The 22,467-nt window shown below is 42.9% G+C and overlaps 1 protein-coding gene across 5 annotated transcripts; it reads right to left on the bottom strand.

Annotated features, from left to right (window-relative positions):
- Positions 1–604: 604 nt before the first annotated feature.
- On the bottom strand, positions 605–22,451 carry CPSF7 (cleavage and polyadenylation specific factor 7). Of its 5 annotated transcripts, XM_079103930.1 has the most exons (11): positions 22,363–22,451; positions 21,623–21,731; positions 16,880–17,098; positions 15,970–16,073; positions 15,420–15,592; positions 11,824–12,238; positions 11,209–11,327; positions 8,656–8,824; positions 7,650–7,817; positions 2,800–2,837; positions 605–2,701 (listed from the first exon to the last, which is right to left on the bottom strand). In XM_079103930.1, the coding sequence occupies exons 2-9, from the start codon at positions 21,674–21,676 to the stop codon at positions 7,655–7,657; spliced, it is 1,416 nt and encodes a 471-aa protein (XP_078960056.1). In that variant the 5' UTR covers positions 21,677–21,731; positions 22,363–22,451; the 3' UTR covers positions 605–2,701; positions 2,800–2,837; positions 7,650–7,654. The 5 variants fall into 5 exon arrangements, with proteins under 5 accessions (XP_078960056.1, XP_078960054.1, XP_078960057.1 ...); XM_079103928.1 differs by lacking the exon at positions 2,800–2,837; XM_079103931.1 differs by lacking the exon at positions 2,800–2,837 and having other exon boundaries at positions 15,447–15,592.
- Between the last annotated feature and the right edge of the window lie 16 nt (positions 22,452–22,467).

Here is a 22,467-nt window from a genome sequence, read left to right as displayed (position 1 = left end):
TTTTACGTCTAGTTTAAAAAACATCCCTGTGTGAAGACAGGTGCCCCACCTGCCTGTAGTCCCAGTTACTGTGGAGGTTATGTGGGAGAATCACTTGCGCTTGTGTTAAGAGACCAGCTCAGGCAACATAGTGAGACACCACACCTTAAAAAAAAAAAAAAAAAAAAAAAAAAAAAAAAAAATATTCCCTGTGTGAAGGCAGAACAGCTATTTTCATCTTCTAGATGAGATTCAATTGATGGGGAACTAGGCACTAGTGATCAGGTCTACCACAGCTTTCTTCCCTACCTGAACTTGATGCAGTGCAAACTGAGCTCTTACAAGGCAGGAAATACGTCTGAAACTAGTAAGTCTTACCTTGAATGGTAACGGATGACTCAGAAGTTTTCTTTAGGGTATTTGTGGGCTAGGGAAAAGAGCTAAACTTCAAGAGGCGCCTCTAAAGGTCTGCAGACGTCTCAGGAGGCTCACCGGTCAGCCTGGTCTGTAGAGCAACTGCAGTTCTAGCTAAGCACTTGGGGTTTTGCTACATCCCATAGCAGCTACATCAGCCCATGCCCATGCCCGACACCTCAACAAATCTATTCAATGCAGAATCCACAAAACAGCTCACACCCCATTTATTATTTAAAAATATTTTGTTACAAAAGGAAAAAAAATACAATGCAGTATAAAAGATTGACAGCGTCATCAAGTTTATTACACAATTTTCAACCTATCAGAAAGACAAACAAATCACCGACAACAGGGGGACGGGGGGGGCCTTGGCCTTTGTGAGGGCTGGGTTTTTTTTTTTTTTTTTTTTCTTTTCTCCTTTTTGCTATCAGGAAATAAAACTAAAATTGTCATTGAGTAAAAACAAAACAAAAATGGGGAGAAAATAATTCTCCGGGCAAACGGCTTTTCTGGTATTCTATATAGTTTTTCCTTAAACTGTCGCCTTACTTGGTTTTCTCTACATTTTAAAAAGACACCCGGAGCTGCTCTCGAGGATAAGCACATCACTTAACACTTGGCCAGTTGGGCGGGGTGCCATGTTCTGAAGTGGTGGGGACAGGGTTGGGGGCCAGGGGGGAAAAGCTACAACCTGTAGCCTCTGTCCCAAGGGAATGTGCCTCTCCAACTCTGGGGGATCCCCTCAGTGACTGAGGGGTGTATCAGAAACGTGCTGGGAACAGAGGAAGGGTTCAGTCCAATTTAGTCTCTCCCTTCCGAGCCAGAAGGGTCTCCAGTGACCCTATGCCTCACATGTCGTCTCATCTTACGTGCCACGTCTCTTCTCACATTGGATGTCATGTGCCCCGTGGATGCCCCGTAGGTACCCCGTAGAAACGTGCAGAAGTAGCATCACCCCATGGGTACTGCAGGACCCTATTGCTGTCGCATTCCTCAACAGCAACCACATCACAATTTGGATATTATGGGAAAAGCAATTCCATTTGCCTGTGTAGAAAATGGCCCCCAGAGTGCTGGTCCTTAGAACTCTGAGCTGAGTTCATTCAAGTCAGGCTGCATTTCTTCCTTGCTCCGTATCAGAGGCAGGAAGTACCTCCAGGCAGAGTGAGTGGAGCTATTACATCAAAGTCAACAGATGGAAAGACAACAAATTGTGACTTTACCTGCCTACTAGTGCCGGGTTATCCCACAATAAGTAAAAGTATGTACCTGGGGGATGCAAGCCCACGCTTACATCAGACCTGAAAAAAGAAAAGCCTATGGAAGTAGGCCACAGCCTGCCCAACCTGCCTCCTTCCCCACTCCTCCTGGTACTTCACTAAGGTTCTTCATTGCTGAGGTCCCGATATCCCATCTCCCAATGGCAGTAGCTTCCTCTAAAACAAGGAAGCAGCCTTCTTGGGGGAAGGGCTCCATGTGTTAAATGGAAAAGCCCCAGGGAAAGGGAACACTTCAGAGGGCTGGTTATTGCGAGAGCAACCAAGCACTAAGCAGCAGAGGGTGGCAATTGGCTCTGCCAGGCTACCCAGCAGAAGGCAACCTCATGGCCTTCTCTGCTTAGGAGAGACAAGTCCACTGAGAAGGCTGAGCAGCAGGGAGTTCAGCCCTCTGGGAGATCAGGGAAATCAACCGTCAATAGGTGAGAGGGGAAAACCAAGAACAGAAATAGCTTTTCACAAGGTATTTTCTGTTCTCCTGGTCCCTCCTCAAAGGGCTGAGAAGGTAAAGGAGTTAAAACAAAGAAGTGGTATGTTAGCAAGGGGTTTGGACCCTCTTGACCCCATCAAATCTAGTGCTGAGGGCAGGACCCTGGGTATATTTTGGCACACCCAGTCACTCTCCCAGATCCTGCACGGAGGATCCATTTTCTTTGGGAAGGAAGTCTTCCCATCAACCTCACCACTGCACTGCTCCTGGAGAATCAGAAACTCATACGTTTCCTTGGACAAAGCACCATTCTCTATGGAGACCAGGGCCTGAACTTGTTGCTTTCTTCCTGTCTGCCACCCCCCACCCCCAACCACATGAAGTCTTTAGGTTCTTTTCCCCAGCACACAGGGGTGTGGGATTGGGAGGGTTGCCAAGCCATCTTCAAACCTGTAGGGCAGAGGGTATTCCCTGGGTGTCAGGAGGGAGTTAGGGGTTTGGAGGAAGGGGAAGAGGTGGAGCGGCCTCCGTCCTTTAGTCCTGATCAAGGTGAGGAGATGCAAGTCCATTAAAAAAACATTTGTTTCCAACCAGATTCCTGCAATGAGAACATCAGAAGAGGAGAAATAAAATACAGAGGTTACTTTCTAATCAGTAGGGGTTTGTATGAAATATGCTAGCATTTTCTTAACTTACAATGTAAGAAGTAGGGGATGTAGACAAGGAATTCAAACCTGGGAAGGCAGAAGAAAGCAATAACATCTTACTTTAAGGTTGGGGAAAAACACAATATAATGAAGTCTCAAAAAGCAGTCTGAAAGGGAGATTTTGGCTAGAAAAATATAGAAGCTATTACATTTCAAGAAAAATTTCTGTAAGGGAACATGGTGAGTTTAAATACCTTCGGAAAATCTATTCTAAGTCACAGCTTACCTTGAGGGGAAGCAAAAAGATCTGGAAATGGGAGGTACGGAGGTAAGAAAAAAATGTGTGTAACCAAATCCATTAATCCCCCAAATGCCCCAGCAGGGAGCATGTACTTCCGTTAATGCCTAAATTTTATTTTCTTTGAAAGCAGCACTGGATAAAACAGATTACAAACAATGTCTTTGTAAGTATGTGCACGCACACACACGCAGCCCCAGAGCTTTTCTAAGCTATACTAAAACTCAAAAGATTTTAAGTTTTTCCACAGATGACAGCTGTGAGTGAGAGACCAAGAAGTTAGGTTGTACAGGAACAACCTAACTCAAAAAGCAAAGCAAGCAAGTAAAAGAAGACAATCAGCAGCAATCACCATCAAAGAAACCTAAAAGCCTTTGCCCAATAGTAAGATGTGTTAATCTACTCATCACATCACCACCAAACTTAAGGTCCCCAGTACATTCAGCCCTAGTTACAGTATTGCAATATCAATTTGCAGATCGTCAGTCTGACTACATAAAACAGACTTAACAGTCAAAAAGAAAAAGGAGAACTAAATTCAGATTTAGAATTATAGAATTTTTGCTGGGTGCAGTGGTGCACATGAGTGCACCAGGGCAAAAGGATTGCAACTTCAAGGCCAACCTCTGTAACTTAGCAAAAACTTGTCTCAAATTAAAAAAATAAAAAGGGTTGGGGATACAGCTGGCAAGAGTACTCCTGGGTTCAATCCCCAGTACCATAAAAAAATAAAAAGAATTACAGAAGGCTTTTTTGGTGGTTGTTTCAGTATTTGGGATTGAATCAAGCATGCCAGGTTAGAATTTCTACCAATGCCCAAACGAGCAACACAGCCTACACATAAATGCTCATCCTTTATACTGCATTTTTTGTACAGAGGCCTCAGAACACCTGGAGGATCTAGCCTAGAAAAAAGACATCTACATGGCACTTCGATCCTTATAACCCTGTAATGGTGCTATTTTCAGTTTGGATCCCCAATCTGTGTGGTCTCTGTCTTGTTGGCTTCTGTAACACCTATGTAGGCAGGTATGTGTCCCATTTTCTTCTCTTTTTTTTGTTCTTCCTCCAGCACTGGGGATCAAATCCAGAGGCGCCTATATGCTAAGCAAGTGCTTTACATTGAACCACCCAGCCTGTCCCATCTTTAAGTGAAAACTGAAACTCTTAGTGCATTCTCCATGTCACACCATTCAGAATCTCTGAACTAGATCAAAACTGAACAGCTCAGGCCCTGTTGCTGTTGTGCTGCTGCCAGCTGCTGCCCATGGACCCCCACCATGGAAAAAACAATAGAAGATCCCCCCACATCAGCTGTCTTGTTCAATCATTGTCATTTCTCTCAGGTACTGGAATTGAACACAGGGTGCTCTACTACTGAGCTAAGCCCCGGCCCTTTTTATTTTGAGACAGTGCCTTGCTGAGATGCCCAAACTGGCCTTGAACTTTCAATTCTCCTGCCTCAGTTTCCCAAGTCACTGGGATTGCAGGCATATGCTACCATACCTGCTTTATTATCGTCTTTCTTTAATTAGGAGTCATTAGAAACTATGTAGGTTTACAACTTCTGAACAGTTGAGTTTCAGTATGGATGTCCAAATAATGAGACTACTATCGTTAATCTCCTTAATGCTAAAAATAAATTACTCTTCCAGGGGAAAAAAAAAACAAAAACAAAAAACTGAACAGCTCAGTTTCCATGGATCAGGAGGATAGGAATATGGTGAGAATGACACTGAGTTCTGAAAAGTCTATGGCTATCCTCTATGGTAATGTCTGAATGCAGACAGAAATCAACGACTGCTTCAGTGAGCCGATCAGTTTTTAGGTCTAAAGCTGTGCCCTCTACGAAGGAAGGAAGGACAGAGAAGGCTGGTGCTCTATTGCCTCTGGAGAGAACACACACTTCCTGCTTAGGGAACACCTGTTCATAGAACAGGTATATAATTTCTATTCTCTTAACTAAAAGACTGCAGCACAGAGTTTGCAAAATCAAGTCTGTCAAGATAAGTGAGGCCTATGTACCATCTCATATCAAGACACAACTTGAGTCCTTAGAATAAGAATGTAAGAAATTGATATTTTGGGAGTATCTGAGTCATTTCTTTTGGACTATATAGAATTAAAAAAAAATATCTAAATGGTGACCGGGAAAAGCAGAGCAGTGAAAAACCTGTCTTAGAAGTTAATTTTCCACATCTGGCCATAGACCAACATCAGTCAGATGACTATGTTCTGGAAATACTATTGTCAGACTTTCAGAATTATTCAAATTGAATCATCCTTATAATGGGAAAAATAGTCCCATTTTGTAGGTGAAAGAAATGAGGTAAAGTGACAGCTAACAACTCAAATCGAAATGCTCAATTCCCAAAGTTCTGATGCCTCAGAGGATCTCGCCTGACAACTTCACTATTCAAAGGCTGGTGACAGCAAAGCCAGCAGGAATGGTGACATGCAGTTATACGTTCTAATAGTAAACTGAATGTGGCCCCAGAGATATAATCATGCTTTGCACAGACCAATCGACCCCTCCTTGGTCACTCTTATCCTGGTTAGCTCTAGGACACACACTATGGCCTGCATGATGGGAGGTGGTGGTGGTTTTGTATCTCAAGTAATACTGCAACTGTGCCAGCTCCAATAAGAGAAGGAAATGCTACTATTACAAAAGGGGTGGGGCTGGACCAAGACTATTCTAATGCCTACCCTTTTGCTCACTCCCTGAGACTGAACCAGGCTAAAGTCTCTTGTGGACTCCATCTATATTAGGTTGCTTTGTCAGAGGATACACAGGCACTTCCAAAACTCAGCCTGTTACAAAATATAGAAAAAAATTATCCAGATCCCACAGCCTAATTGTTAGTGCCATGTGCGTTATCCTAGACTCTGTGTTGTCAAGTAGTCTAGGTTCTTATGGGATAAAGGGTGGTTGAACAGAGAAGGGAAGCAAATAAACAAATTAGTGACTTTTCATCTCACTTACTTACCTACTATGGCAGAAGATGAAAAGAATAACTAGCTATAAGTCTGTCTATAGTTTATGGCAGATAAAGCTAAACAACAGAGTAAACAGCAGGAGCCAAACTAAGAGTGATCGTTTCTTGTTTGTTAATAGGCCACCAGAAGATAAGACACTCATTTTCCAAGTGTTTCAGTCCAGCTTCTGCTTATGAACTGCAGGGATATACAAGTGGTGAGGGTTTCTTTTCCCTTTTTTTTTGCGGTGCTGGGGATTGAACCCAGGGCCTTGTGCTTATGAGGCAAATACTCTACCAACTGAGCTACATCCCCAGCCCTCTTTTCCCTTCTTGATGCAGTTATCCATTTATCTACCCCAAAGATGCCAAACAGAACTACTATTTTTTTCTCCCCCCTCCTTAATTACCATTATTACTTCAGAACAATTAAACAGGCAAAAGACCGAGGACATCTTCATATTGTACTTCATATGAGACAAAGTAAGCTGTCCCGCAGATTCATTAGTCTGCAATCACAAAATTGAGAAGAGCCCCCAAGGTCACCTGGGTCATGCAGTACTAAGTCCCAGGAAGCACAGACAAACTCCTAGCCAGTGCCTGGACTACCTCTGAGATCTCCATAACAAAGTCCACAACTGCTCTTGCTTCCTTGCTATAAGCTTTCTTTCAGTTAGACTGCTAACTGGTGGGATGTAACAAAAAGCTACAGGCCCCACCCCCAAGACAGAATCTTTCTGAGAATAAAACAAAGAGAGAAGCAGAGCTGAGAGGCAGGAAGAGGAAGTCCTGCTGATGTAGCCAGAAGCCTTGGATCTAGACAATTCTAACTGAACTTTCCAATTACCAGAGTTTAATAGTTTCCTCTCAACCCTCTTGCTTTTGCTTTACTTAAAAAGGGAGAAAAGAAAAACTTATCAAAAGCAAAAATATCCTTCCACATAATCTCTAAAGTTAAGGATCTCTTTTTTTTTCCAGATCAGCTTTCTCCTCTCTAACATCCCAATATCCAGAATTATTTTTAATAGATATTAAAATAATTAATGTTGTGCCTTGAAAACTAAGTAGGTGAATAGACTGGGTTTTTTTCTTCGTTAGTTTTCCTAAATTTTTTACTTGAAGGTTTGGTGGGGTTTAAAACATAATTAACAACAGTTATCATTTATTGACAACTTACTATGTGACAGGCACTGTGAGCGCTACATGGATTACCTCACTGAACTGTCAGCAAGCCAGTGAGACAGTTGCTTTAATTATCGCCAGATGAGGAAACTGAAGAACAGAGAGTATTAAGGTTCACTAATGGAGGAACTGGGACTCAACCTCTGGCATCTGACCACACTCTCAGCCATTATGCCATGCTGCTGCTCAGAGGCCAGGGTAAAGCAGTCAAGAAACCAACCAGAACAGCTTAATCTCAGGGTTAGACTCCCCACAAACAAGCAGGAAATCTGCCCCAAACCTTTAGTAACTGAAGCTAAAAGTCCTTTCCACCCCTACTGCCTTTGCTTGCTTGGTGGGGAAGAGAGAAGACGAGGGAGAGAGGGGGAGAGCAATGTTCACTATGAATTATTTTTCTTTCATAAAGACCATCCGCCAACCAGGAATAGAGCTTCTTCCCACCTTTCTCAGTGGTGCCGGTCCCGCTCTCTATCCCGATGTCTCTCATGCTCCCGGTTCCTTTCTTGGAAATAATCATCATGTCGATCTTCATTATGAAGCAGATCCCGGTGCCTTCTGCTGCTTTCCCGGGACCGGCTGGGTGACCTTTCCCTGGACCGATGTCTTTTCCTATCAAAAAGAATCTTCAGCCTCACTCAGAGGGTCTACTCAGAGGGTGTTTGATGTCTCCCAGTATTTCCGTAAACTACTCTTCTACTCCTCTAATATGGGCCTACTGTCTGAAGATCTTAGCTCTTTGAGGTCTAAACTTTTTTGGGAAAATGATGATAGTGAAATTCGTTAAGATCTTTACTAATGTACCCAGCAGTGCTAAGAATTTCACGCATTATCTGACCTCATCTTTACAACAGGTCTATAAAATTATTGTTATTGTTGTTCCTTTTTTTGGGGGGGGGGTTTACTGGGGATGATTAAACTCAGGGTCACTCGACCACTGAGCCACATCACCAGTCCTATTTTGTACTTTATTTAGAGACAGGGTCTCACTGACTTGCTTAGCGCCTCGTTTTTGCTGAGGCTGGCTTTGAACTGGTGATCCTCCTGCCTCAGCCTCCCAAGCCACTGGGATTACAAGTGTGTACCACCACGCCCGGCTATTGTCCTTTTTTAAAAGCATGAAAAATGACACTTGGAAGTGGCTAACTATCACACAGGTAGTTATTAACAGAATTGAGATTCAAAGAAATAGTTTGGATGGCTCAAAAGTCCATGCTTTTAACATCAGTCTCCCTTTCTCCTAACTGGGCCCACTGCCTCACCAACACAGATTCCAAGATATTATAACACTTGTTAACAAAAGTGTGATTAACTCCTCTTAAAATACATGAAGGATAAATCTACTCTCTCAGGTCCTTTTCAGATACCCTGGGCCCCCTGCCTGTCCTTCCCAACCTAAGGAAGAGAGCTGCTCATGGCTGGGAGGCTGCTGGAGCAATCTTCAACTCACCTGGAAGAGCTCCCGCTGGCACCCACACTGTAGGACTTGGCCTCAATGCCATGAAGACAGTCCTTAAGAGAGGAGATGAGGACACGGCAACGCTCATCATTGGCGACCCGGGACTGTTTGATAACGGCAATGGCTGTGAGCAGGGTCTCAATTGCATCACTGTAATCCCCTGACAGGAGATGGACGGGAAAGGTCAAGGATGAGCAGAGGCAGTAAACTAACTGGACCAAAAGGAGAATTCAGGAGAACACAAACCAAAAGGACCAAAAGGCACTAGCTGTTCCAAAGAACCATGTTAAAATGGATGAGCAGACACGGCAGGTACAGAACTGGAGAGGCACATATTCCAGTGATTTTGAACCTGACAGATGTTGCCAGATGCCAGGGCTATCTGACAACATCTATTAAAAAGAAAAATGTGCACAATGTTTGATCCAGCAATTCTACTAAAAATCTTTTACTTCTGATCACAAAGTATGTACGCCTAACAGTGTTTCAGTGTGGTTATTTTACCTTTGGTAGGATCTGGCTATATAAACTAAGCAACATTGACTGAAGATATAATTACATAGTTATTAAAAGCAGACAGTGTATCTGTTATGTAAACAAATAATCCATGTAAAGTGCTTAGCACAGTGCACTGTGCACAGTCACAGTAACAAGACCTCAAGAAATGTTAGACTTTATATATTAATAGGCTTCCAGGATATAGGAAAAAATGTGGAGGAAAACCATTGTGGAGGGCCTTCTATAGAGGATGTTTGCTTTTTAACATTGCATATCTCTATGAATTACTTCTAATTATGTTGTGTATGTACAGTACATGTATACCTCTGAAACATGTAAAAGGAATGCACAGTCATGTAGACTGGGGAGTATTTTCTGAGAAATACACTGCTAGGTAATTTCATCACCATACAAACATCACTGTACGCAAACCAAGTCAGTTATGATGTTACTAGAGGATAAAATCTTACAGGAGCATCATCATATATGTGCTATGTTGTTGACCAACACATTCTGATTAACTGTACTTATACATTTTTAAAAAATTATGCTGCCATCAATAACCAGCCCTTTCATTTTTCAAGTCTGAGCAATGCCTGGCTCAGGGATAATCATCACTGGGTGCGTACTTGTGCACTGCTTTCCCAAGCTAAATTAAAAGCATGAAGGACAGAAAACAAGGGAAGCAGGAATCCATGCAGGGCTCAGCATAAATGAGGACTGGCAGCTTCTTCTGGGAGATGCAATAAGAACAGAATAGAAACTCTGAAGAACTGTCATCCTGTGGAGGCTCAGGAGCACCAGGACATAATTTTACTGAGGGAATATCTGTTTTATAGGCACATTCAAGAAGTATTTGTGGTTTGAATGACTGGACTAAGGATAAAAAGGGATGGAGATGAAGATTTAGTAATTGGTTATCTCAGGGTGAAGGGACTGACAGTGAAGAAGGTACAATGATCATGTTTTTCCTTTGTATATGTGATTTGTTACAATGAACATATTTTACTTTTCAATTTAAAAAGATCCACTTAAGTGGGGCACATTTGTAATCCCAGCTACTCAGGAAGCTGAGGCAGGGATTACAAGTTTTTGAGGTCAGCCTCAGCACCTTAGTGAGACTTTGTGTCAAAAAAGAAGAAGGGTTAGAGATGTAGCTCGGTGGTAGAGCCCTTGCCTATGTGTGGCACTTTGGATTCAGAGTCTCCAGCAACACAGAGACAGACACAGGATTCACTCAGATACCAATGTAGGTTTTTCTGGTGGGAAAAAAAATCGAACAGAACTCATATACTTTGTTTTTAACCACCTCTATGGATTCAAGTTTTGCAGCCAAAGATATTATGGAAAACAGATGATAATACTTAGGGTTTATATCTTAGGAGGTATCTCTCAGGTGGTAAACTCATGGGAAGAAAATGAACATGATTCATGTCATGATGTGAAAGTTGGACCACAGCACTGAAACTTCCAATCTCCTCTTCTTTTAGGAACCAAAAACTTCACACCCAGGCCTTTTAGACTCATGACTTGCAATTGCTGCCCAGTTAATACCAAAAGCAGGGAAATTTAGCTGAAAGGGCACAATATGCCTTCAGGTGACAGGTCTTCCAAGACAGGCTACTTGGAGGCCACCAGATTCCACATCGAACCATCACCTAGTTGAGGCAACATTCTATATTTGGCATCAGATCCACTATAAAGACGTTAGATCTAAAGATCAATCACTGAGCTCAAGACCTCCATACAGTAGGAGTTTCGTTCTAGAATAAATATGACAATGTCATGGTATTTATTAGTTGTTCATACTGTAGGCATTAAATTGGTTTTCATGGAGGCAGGTCTAAACACAAGTTAAATCACAACACTGGAGTTTCCTTAAAAACTAAGAAATCCAGTTAGCTACTACTGCTCTTTGAAGTGTGCCATGCATGATATCTAACAGCGTTCCAACTTAAACTTGTTGATCTTTTGCTGATGGAAAAAAACAAAACAAAGGAAAAACCAAAGGTAAGGAAAAAGAGAGCAAAGGTAAGAGTTAGTTACCTGCACTGGCTCCAGACACTGCTTTAGAAATGGCACTGCTGGAAATTGCTCTGTTTCGCTTCATGATCTCTTCAAATTCAGCTTCACTCACTGTAGAGGGCGGAGGGCCCGAATCTCGGCTGCAGGGAGATAATAATAATGCAGGAGTAATAATACTCCTGATTGCCCACATCCCTTAATACTTTTACCATATTCTATAGTACTGTTATTTAACTATGTTCTACTGTATACTGTCTTAAATCATTCTCAGCCTATTTAGGTATTTTAAGTATTCATCTTCTTTTCAAGGACAGAAATCATGTCATATGCTTCTGTAATTTTGGCATGACTCAACAGTGCTAGACAGTATAGTTTCTGTAGCACCCATTTATGGCACTTAACCTCCTTAAAAGAGGATATGAAGGATGTAGTTTGGGCCAAGTGGTTAAGACACAAACAAAAGCACTAAAGGAAAAACAATGACAGTAAACTACACTCCCGGGCTCAACACTATAGTAACAGTTTCCATGAAGGAAAGTCTAAGTATTCAGTGTTTACTTCTTTATGAAGAACAAAATGCTGAGCACTATTGACCTATTAGTGCCTCAGATCTGAAGGGAGCAAGACGGTCCTCACCTGCCATGGTGGTTATAGGGTGTTGAGGCCTTCATGTAAGTATCTGGTGGAGGCCCCACTGTAGCATTTGGTGGGGGGAAGAAGGCTGGATTGAGGTGAAGGGCAGGTGGAATGGCCCCGGGGGGAGGTACAGCCAGATGAGGAGGTAATCGAGGAGGGGGGGGCATGAGATGCTGGTAGTGGATGCCAGGAGGAGGAGGAGGGACCCCAAAGCTTGAAGAGAGAGGCGGTGGGGGTGGAATTGGGGGTGGGGGCAGACCCATCAGGGGAAGGGCTGAAGGAGGGCGATTGAAGTAGGGCAGCACGCTGGGGGGCTTATCCACACGAGCAGATGAGGGTACAAGGTTCTCAGAGGGTGTGGCCCGTCCATCAGCAGAATCACTAGAATCTCGAGAGTGGGCCCGTGGAGGTATTCCTACAAAGCAAAGCACAGCTAATGTTACTATCCAGGTTTTAGACAAACCCCAGACCAGCTCATCTTTCAGCAAGTCATCGGACACTATACTGAGGAAGGTAACTGATTTGGCTGAGAAAGAAGAAAACATCTGGGTTGGGGCTGTAGCCCCGTGGCAGAATGCTTGCCTAGCACGTGTGAGGCACTGGGTTCCATCCTCAGCACCACATAAAAATAAATAAAAAAAAGGTGTTGTGTCCTCTACAACTAAAAAATAATTAAGAAAAAAGAAAAAAGAAAAAAAAAAAAAAAAAGAAACATCTACTGCCTTTTCTTTGGCCTCAGAGTAAAAGGTCAAAAGCATCTCAGTTAAGAATAAACCCAAAATGCTACACTCCTCTTAAGGATGCTTTTATTCAAAACTCTCAAAGTGTTTCACAACCTAGTTTACCCTTGGATTTATTTTACATTTTTAATTGTAGAAGGAACCTAATAACTCATAGAAGATGAGTATGTTCATTATGTTCAGCCCAATTCTGGAAGAGCTGAAATCTCGTATCTCTTGAAGAGTTCAGGGGCTCACTTTAGATTAGTACTAGCTTATCTTCCCAATCGTGCTGTATTCTTGCAATGCTCTTTGCTATAGAGCTTTGGTCAGGGAAATTGGGCAAAAAAGGGGGCAAGGGTTAGGTTGATTTTCTTCAGTCACATACCCAAACTGGTAACTGGGATGGGGAAGAGACACAATGGAGAGAAGAAGACTGGTGGTTAAGGGAAAGGTGGAGAAGTGGGGAATAAGCCAAGAAAAAAAGCTACCACAGAACGAGCAGATGGTACACAGCTGACAGCACAACACTTAGCAAAAGCTTGGTAAAAAACATGTCTCGAATCTGGGGAACTCCCACTTCATTTGAATGGCCTGGCTGTTCTATTCTTCAGGGTGGCCTACTGGGAACATCATCATAGCACAGTAGCATGGTGTTGTACATGACCGGAGTACAAAACATCAAATAAATGGAAGCAAGGTTTCTAACACTGTCACTTGGTTACACTTGTTCCTCCTAATTTCACAGACTAAGCCTGGTTAAGGTGGACTCCAAAAGAATATAATTATATGGCCTTGGAGTCTTGAAGGCAGAAGACTTAGCAAGTGTAGAGGGAAAGAAGAGTGCTTCTTAAACTAAAACTCAGGAATCAATAATGCTGACAACCATCTTGATTTCTTTACCGTGGTACACTGCCAGTACTTGGCCCAGCACTCTTGTTCTTTGTATCTCAAACACATGGCAACCTTCCTTTAGTTCTCTCAATCTGAATAAAGTGGAGGGTATAAGAATGTGTGCTCCTCTGACAGTTAACTACCTGCTCAGCTACTGTCTCGTATCTGCAAGGGTTGTTTTATATCTATGACTACAAGTCCCCAGAGAAGCAGCCATTTTTAAGCAAAGGAAATTCACTGGCTTTACTTAGTGAATTCAAAGAGTCCAAGTCCATCAGCATGACAGAGCAGAAAAATAGCACTCAGTCACAACCACTCAGGAGAAAAAAAGAGTTGAGTAGAGAGGCAGGAACATTACCCAAAATGCAGTTGTAAGATTAGACACCTCAGAAAAGTGAGGGGAGAGATGAATTATAGAGACTAACATAAGGGACTTAAAAATAGGGGTTTTCAAGAAAAGTGTACTTTTTAACTAACCGAGAGCAAAAGGAGCTCACGCCACATCTATCTGGGCTCTCAATCTAGCTATAGAATTGTTGTTCCTATGAGAAAGAGAAGGAGCCATATTTCTATCTAAAGGATACACCAAATTGATAAAAGGTACCACTGATTTTACAGGTGGACCTAAGCAGCGACAGAATGCAGCTGATGAAACTGCTGCTCCCCACGGTAGTAAAAGTAGAGTAAAGGTGGCTGGCTGTCTCAGGCAGGGCCTTGCAGTACTGGTAGCTATAAATTGGGAGGTCAGGGCAATCCAAGGTCTGGTCCTCAGGTTTCATAGGTTCAGAAACTCAATTTTAACAGTTTACCAGGGGTAACTGAACCCTAGGAGACTGATTCACACTAACCAAATTCACAAGAGACTGATTCATAAACCATAATGCCAATTTATTAATTTACAATGAGAAATATAACTGCCAAGCAGACCGGAATACTTGTGTCGGCTGGTCAGCGCATTCTCTTCCCAGTAGGAGAGCCTAGTTGGGAAACCAAATTAATATCAGAAGATGGCTTAGTGAGTACAGAGTCAGAATAAAGGGAACAAGGTGAATTTAAGGGCTACTGTTATCAAGCTAAGGTAGAACGATGCAACTTTCTTAGCAAATAGAGTAGACCTGTCAAGCAGATAGAAAACTTGCTGCCCTCTACTGTGTGCCCTCTCCCTGGACCATACTTAAGCAACACTGTTAAACTCCTATTCTCAGGCTGGGGATATTAGCTCAGTAGCACAGTCTGCCTAGCATGTGCAAGGTCCTGAGTTTGATCCCCAGCACCACAAAAACAAATGAACGAATTCTTACTTTCTCATGTTTCTTTTGGTTGACTGCTGAAAGAGCACCCTCGCAACATATACTCATGAAAACATTATAGCCATGATTATATATCCTAGTTACTTTTTAGGATGGCTGCTTCTCGAAAATGTAGAGAGGTGCACATCTTAAAAGTAAGCCAATTTTGAGGCTAGGCTTGGTGGAGCTTGTCTGTAATTCCAGCAGCTTGGGAGGCTGAGGCAGAAAGATCATGAGTTCAAGGCCAGCCTCAGCAATTTTAGCGAGGCCCCAAGCAACTAAGTGAGACCCTGTCTCACAATACAAAATAAAAATGGCTGGGGTTAAGCCCCTCTGGGTCTAATCCATGGTACCAAATCTAAATTTTAAAAAAGTCAATTTTTAGACAGAAATACAAATACAGAGTTGACAGGAACTTTAAACATCATATATCTAGTTCATGAGGGAAGGAAGCCCTAACAGTTAAGTGACTTGCCCAAGGTCACACAATGACAGAACCCAATTATAATCTGAACCTCCCTGACTCTTTGAAAAAGAGCATTGTTCTTCAAACCTCTTTTTGGCTTCCCCATCCATCATGCCACCACCCATAAGCACAGCACCCTCCCCCAAACTCCTGCATGTTGTAGGCTGCCCACACCACAGAAAACAAACCCACAGCATTCCCCCCTTCATACAGATGGTCTCCACGTACCCCCTCTTGGGACTCGGACGCACTCACGTTTCCGAGCCTGTGCCTCAAACTGTGACAGGTTCTGTCGGGTGGCTGGCCTCACATCCACTTTTTCTCCATTAAGAACTTTTCCAGGCAGTAGTTCTAATAATTTGTGAACAGAGTTTTCAGAGGCTACCACCACCTCAGCATACCTTGAGAAAGAAAAAGTAAAAAGTAAAATTTATTTAGACAACTGAAAAAGGAACTGAAAAATTCTCTTCCATTTTTAGTAAAAACTGGCAAAAGACACCTCACTAAATTAAACACACATGTACACACACACACCCATTAACAAAAAGATGCCTTTCTACAATCCTCGATTTTTTTTTTTTTTTTTTTTGGGCATTAAAAATCAGCATTCTTTGCCCCTAAACAAATCAATGTCCTACTACATTGCAGGTAGGTTACCATTCTAAGGCAGTAAGCTGGGCCAGGGGTGGGAAGGGTTAAAATACCAGGTCAAAATATAGTGCAGTTCTGTTACCCTAATGGTTCCAAACTAAAGGGGTTTTCCAAATGCAGACCTCACCCTTTGGACTGTCCATTTGCTCGATTCTCTGCAAATTTCAACTCCACCACATCGTAGACTCCTATAGAGCGAATAACCTGGATCAGCTGCTGGTCTGTGGTCCACTGAGGCCGGCAAGATGGAAAAAGGAGAAATGTCAAGAGCTACACACTCCCTCCCCACCCACCCAGAATGTCCCAAACCTAGGATCTAGTCACATCACAACACCCTCTAAGACCCCAGCAACATTTCAATTAGTGTAGGCTTTTCCTATTGTCTTCACTCATACAGAATTTCAAATCACCCCGCCTCCCAATTCCCATCTTAACGAATTAAGATCAACATCTATTTTAACACTGACTGCCATTTGGGCTGGCTGGTCATCAGCTCAAACACTGACTGCTAGTAACTTTTAGTTACAGATCTGACAGGCTAGAGTTGATGAGAACATCTCCCTCAGTATATACAGTTCTTAATCTGGAAAACCCACCCCCACCACCAGCCCCAAAACAAGTCACACAATAACTTTTGCAGAACAGTCACCACCTACCCCAAGTGTACTAGAGCTATCAAGGTCTTTGATCCCCATCACCCACCATTATCACAGGACCATCTAATGACCACCAAGAGTTCAAGGTGTTCACTCTGAAATCTCGTCCCACAGATGACCCTGCTAGACATAAAGCCCCAGGGTCAGGGGCAGTAATAAGATGGCAGAAAAAGCAACTACCCACTTAATCATTGCTTTCTTCGGCACCAGTACGTCCTCAGGATAGTTCTCTTTCAGAGATCAATCCAACCTGATCCCAGGAAAAAGAAATCCAACCCCATCAGAGCACAAAACAGTGCAACAGTGGTTTCTGAAAATGCCATCACCTCCCAGTGCTCTCCCTCCAGCCCACCCATAAGCCTTTCGGTTATCCTTGCTCACCCAGGAGAAACTGCCCACATAGACAGCTGCTCGTCTATTACGCAGGCCACTGTAGGTATACAGAATTGCAGGGGTCTTGTTGTTGGGCTTAGGAGATGGCTCCTGGCGAACAGGAGGTGGTGGCTCAGTACTGCTGCTTCTGTCATCTGAGGGCTGTGAGGTGGCTGTCAGCACATCATCATACAGGTCAATCTGATCTGTATTGTTGAACTCAGGATCCTAAAAGATGAGGGGTTGGCAAAGATATGCACCTGCAAACCTTTCGTTTTGTAACTTGTATTTCATTCTAGTTTACACTGATTCCACAAATACTTTTTGTAAAACAATGTATAACACTTTATTGTTGTGCAGGTTTCTCTCCCAAGGCCTTGTTAGCAGTATGTGGTGTTTCTAGCTTTAGCCCCCTGTGAGTCAAAGACATACGGTGAACAAGCAAGCAAACCAAGAAGGAAATATGCGGCAAGTCCTACTGTTATCAATGAGGCTGGTTCTAAGGATCACATCCAAGATACACCAATGAAAATTTATTTCCAACAGCTATGCTATTTTCAAAATCATACTATAAATAAAATCACATATTCTGTTTAATAAAAAGAGTAAATTTATTTAGAAATATAAAGCAGGGGGAAAGCACATTAAAGCAGGTACCACAATGCAAAAAAGGGTAAGAGTTACTGATTTAAATCCTTCAGTTTATACAAAGGTCCTAGGTAAGCTCACAAACTCGCAGGATTCAATCTCAGCTAATAACCATCAAAGAAACATAAAAAGAAGGGGGCGGGGGATGGAGACATAGCTCAGAGGTGCTATATTACTCATCTACTCATGTATCAGGTCTGGTGATCTGCCCTTATGGTAGTGCTCTATCCTTAAGAGTGCATTACAGTTGGCCTTCTATATCTGTGGGTTCCAAATCAACAAGTTCAGCCAACTACAAACTGAAAATATTAAGTAATTTTAAAAAAACAATTCAAATAAAAATTATGCTATAACTATTTACATAGCATTCTCATTGTATAAGGTATTGTTAAGTACTATAGAGATAATTTGAAGTATACAGGAGATCCCACATAGAGTACACGTCAACACTATACCATGAGTATATAAAGGACTTAAACATTTGAGGAGTTTTGGTACGGGGAAAGGCCCTGGGACGCCCCCTCCCCCACCAGCACATCAAGGGAAAAAGTACTTCTGAGGGGGAAAATCAAGGATTTTCAAATGAAACTTAAAAGGGAATAAGGAAACACAACATTTTGGATTTTCGAAGGAACCAAATTGGGACTCTTCTTATGTAGTATCTGTCATTCAGAGATGTGTCTAAAAGTTGTAATACAAACGTTATCACTAAAAACTGGCTGGTAAACTAACATGCAGATTTGGACAGCTCAGAAACCAGAGGCATTAACAGGAAATCTTTCATATTGTAAGCTTGAAGGCAACTGATCTGCTCTTTCAAAATTGGATACACACAATCCTAGACAATCTTAAATTTATGGACACCACCTCAGAAACAAAAGGATTCAATGAATGCAAAATTATCACAAGATTCAAATGGTCTCTCTGGGCCAAGAAGTTGGTGGGAACTGCACAGGGAAGGTCTGGTGAGAATTCTAATGGAAGAAACAAGGTATCAAATTGTGTTTGGATTTAAAACTGCTAGCAACACCAATTCATTTTACTTGTTCAGCTATTAAGGCAGGAAACTAGAGAAGGTCTGAGGTTTTTTGGATTACTAAACCTAGTGATCCAGTGATGGGTTAGGTTAAAATGAAACCTAATTCTACAAATTATGTGACAATCAACATTTTCCATGTAGAGATGTTGAAAGTTTTATTCCAATAAGATTAAACAGGAAATATATATTAAATACTATCTCAGGAAAAACTGGGTTCAACAGCACAAAAATTGGGTATCAATAGCTGTGAAAATCTCAATAAACTATTTGTTTACAAAAGAAAACTTTTATGATTTTGAATTTAAAGTAAGATTTTCTCTATCACTTGTGCTCAATTTACCTACCCTCCAGTCCCCAGTATCTGACAGGAGGTAACTAGCCTAGGATTTACTTTTCTCAAAGCGACTAACTTGATACCATTGTTTTTCTTTTTTATTTTGGTACTGGGGATTGAACCCAGGGCACTTTACCACTGAACGAAATCCCCAGTCCTTCTTAGTTTTTTTTGAGACACCATCTTGCTAAGTTGCTGAGGGACTCACCAAGTGAGCTGGCCTCAAACTTGCAATCCTCCTGCCTCAGACTCTTGAGTCACTGGGATTACAGATATGCACAACATTTATTTTTTTTTTCTTTTAAAATATCTTTTAGTTGTCAATGGATATTTTTATCTATCTATTTATTTATTTATTTATATGCAGTGCTGAGAATCAAGATTTTGGCTTCATAACACTTATCTCCATAGTTCTCACCTTATACCTTTCTTCCCCATCACTGTTATCTATCTGTCATTCTACATAAGTACCCATCACCCTCACCCTCACCCACCAGGACTGGAACCTGTTTTGAATATGGGGATCCATTTTTCTTCCTTTTACCTGACGAGCCCTGGTGCAGTGCTTAGCAAACACTTATTGATGAAGTAAGGAAGAGAACTGAGAATACTGTGCAAAGTCCATTTCAGCATGAAAATGAGCAGAGATTAAAAACGCTTATAGCAGAGAGGCAATACTCAGTCAACTTTCCAGGGTTTTCTCCTCAGATCTAAATGGCAGCTGGAATGCCAGGTCTCCTGATGTAACAGGAAGAAAGGAGCTGTGCAGAAGAGGCTTTTGTAGCACATGCTATAAGAGATCAGGGAGTAAGCACTGCAGGGTTCCAATTAGGAACTGTGTTAATTTTCCTTGGGGAGCAAAGTGAACATGAGGGGATTCTTGGAGCAAATCAATGACATTCTTTAAACATTCTAAAACACAAACTGTACTGGCAGCTGCCATCAGTCTAAGTCAGTTTCTAACAATCCTCGTTTTTTTAATCTTTAAGCAGCTTCCAGATTACACTAAAACTAGTTTTGCCAAAAATTAACTCATAGGGATGTGGTGCCCCTTCCTCTACCTTCTTTAACACAAAAGACATTTGAAACCTATGCTTTCTTCATCTTGACTAGCACCAAATATTGCTGGTTTGATATAAATATCTAAAATTCCACATATTATTTTTGGCCTTAGACACATTTAAGAAGTTCCTTGTAAACTGAAGAGAACAAAAAACAAATTGTTGAGGCCAACAACTTCTACCCCAACAAAGCAGTGACCACTGGCCAAGGCCTGTGTTCTGTCTGAACGACAAGTTATACTGCTAAAGAACTTTTATTACTGAATGCCTGCCATATAACAATAATCAATAATAACAGATATTTTTACTACTAACTGTTGAAGCAGAATCTGACCAGTTTTCACCAAATCTGTTTTCTTCATTCCTGAGCATACAGCTAGACTACACTCCAGACTTCCATTCTATTTGGTGGCTATGGAACATCCTGGTGTGTGGAATATAAGGAGACAGAAATTATTTCTGGGTTTGTTCCATCAAAATCTCCTGATCCTCCACTCTTTTCCCCTAATTGCCACCACATGTTGATGCCCAGGTTTTGGGAGCAATGGAATAAAGATGGCAGCATCTCTATCAGCTTGGACCCCTGACTATATGGAGCAAAGCTATGTTGCTTCCATTATAATCACCTTCAATACTGACTGGACTGTACGTGAGAGAGAAATAAACTCCTGATATTAAAAAAAGAAAAAGGCTGGTTGCAGTGGTGCTTGCCTATCATCCTAGGTACACACAAGGGCGAGGCAAGAGGATTGCAAGTTAGAAGCAAGTCTAGGCAACAGTGAGAACCCATTTCAAAATAAAATAAAAAGGTCTGGGGATACAGAGATCAGAAGTAGAGTGCCCCTGTGTTCTATTCCTAGCACCAGAAAAAAATAAAAAAAAAAATAAATAAACACACACAAAACTGAACTGCACAGATTATTATTATTTCAACGGGAATATATGTACAATGTCCTCTGATAAAATAAAAAGACATTAATAAATCCAACATAAGGTATATGGATGGGTTTATAACTGCTTTTTACCTAGTTTGTCCTACATCTTTACCACCTCTCCAGAAACAATAAGGATTATTAAAAAACAAAACAAAACAAAAAAAAAAACTTATTACATCAAAATGCCTATGAACATCTTAAGACTAGAGTCATACTAATTATAAAACACTTGAAACAACTGGGAGGTGAAACTAACTGTTAAAGTATCTTTTACACACTGTCTTTTGCATCTTTATGGGGGAGGGGACTACATTCCTGAAATGCAAATGCTGTATGAAAGAAGAGCAAAGGATCAGGTATCAACATTGTCCTCATGAATCCATTAACAAACGAATTTCTGTGTGGTTAGTCTTTGAGGAGACTGACAGCCAACCTGGGCTTCCTGGAGGAGCAAATTCCACAAGTTGATTCACAGACCTATTACACTTGACTTTTATTTGCTCTTAAAACCCTTTAAAAGGAAGCCTCCGGGTTCAGATTAACATAAAGCGGAATGGTCAGTAGTCTTTAAAGTCTCCGCTAGGGGGAAATTTGGGAATGCCAGGAGAAAATTTTTACATCCAATAGATGCCTGTTCAAGCCCAGAAGAGGCACAGCTCGAAAACACCGCAAGTTTGCTGGAAGTGATTCCTCAGCTGATGGAGGAAAATCCCAAAGCTCCTGAGGACCCCTCACCTGATTGAACTCCTCATCAGCGTATATATCAATCAAGTCCACTCCTTCTGACATGGTTCCGTAAGGAGGATCTCGAGCCCGAAGAATGGGCAAAGCAAGAAAGATGCCACTGCAGTATTCAGAAAAGGACAAAAATTAGAAAGCATGAGGGTCCCAGGCCGGGAGGAGGGCAATGGTTGCCAACCTCCCGTCTCCAGAGACGCAGCATCCCGGCAGCCCAAGCTCGGCCCCACCCGCTCCGCCCCGCCCCCGGGCTCGCGCCGCCCCCCGCTCTCCCAGGCCGCCCGGGCTCGCGGGGCTCGCTGCCCATCACCCGCGGGCCCGACCCGAGTTGCGCCGAGTCGGCGCCGCGGCTGCCTGTGGCGCGACGGGAAAGCCCAGGCCTCGGTTCTCAGGGGCCCTTCAGGACGGGCTGTGAAGAACGGCCGCGGCGAAGCCCGCAGCCCCAGCCCGCCGCACCTGCCTAGGCCCCAAGGCGGCCGGAACCAGAGCCCTAGCGGGTCCGGGACCTCCAGCCGCCTCCATTCCCTACCCAGGCCCAGCCCTCGCCCCAGCTAGGCCTGCCCCACTCCCTCCCCACAGCCCCGGCCCGGCGCCCACAGCCCCCTCCTCAGAGGCCCGCGCGTCCCTCGGCCCGCCGACTCCGACCGCCCCAGACTCAACCGACCCCCTCCCCGCCTCAGCGCCGACCCCAACCCTTCTTCCGGCCCAGCCGGCCCACGGCCGCGCGCCCCCGTTACCGGGAATATGGCGGCGGCGGCGGCGAGTCCGGACTAGGCCCGAAGCGCGCGAACCGCTCTCCGCCCCAGGTCCCGCCCCCCCGCCGCCGGCGTCACACGCACCGC

Source organism: Sciurus vulgaris, assembly GCF_902686455.1.
Source record: "Sciurus vulgaris genome assembly, chromosome: 11".
Classification (NCBI taxonomy): Eukaryota; Metazoa; Chordata; class Mammalia; order Rodentia; family Sciuridae; genus Sciurus; species Sciurus vulgaris.
The sequence above is the reverse complement of the archived record's forward strand: the minus strand, read 5'-3'. Positions and strand labels throughout refer to the sequence as shown.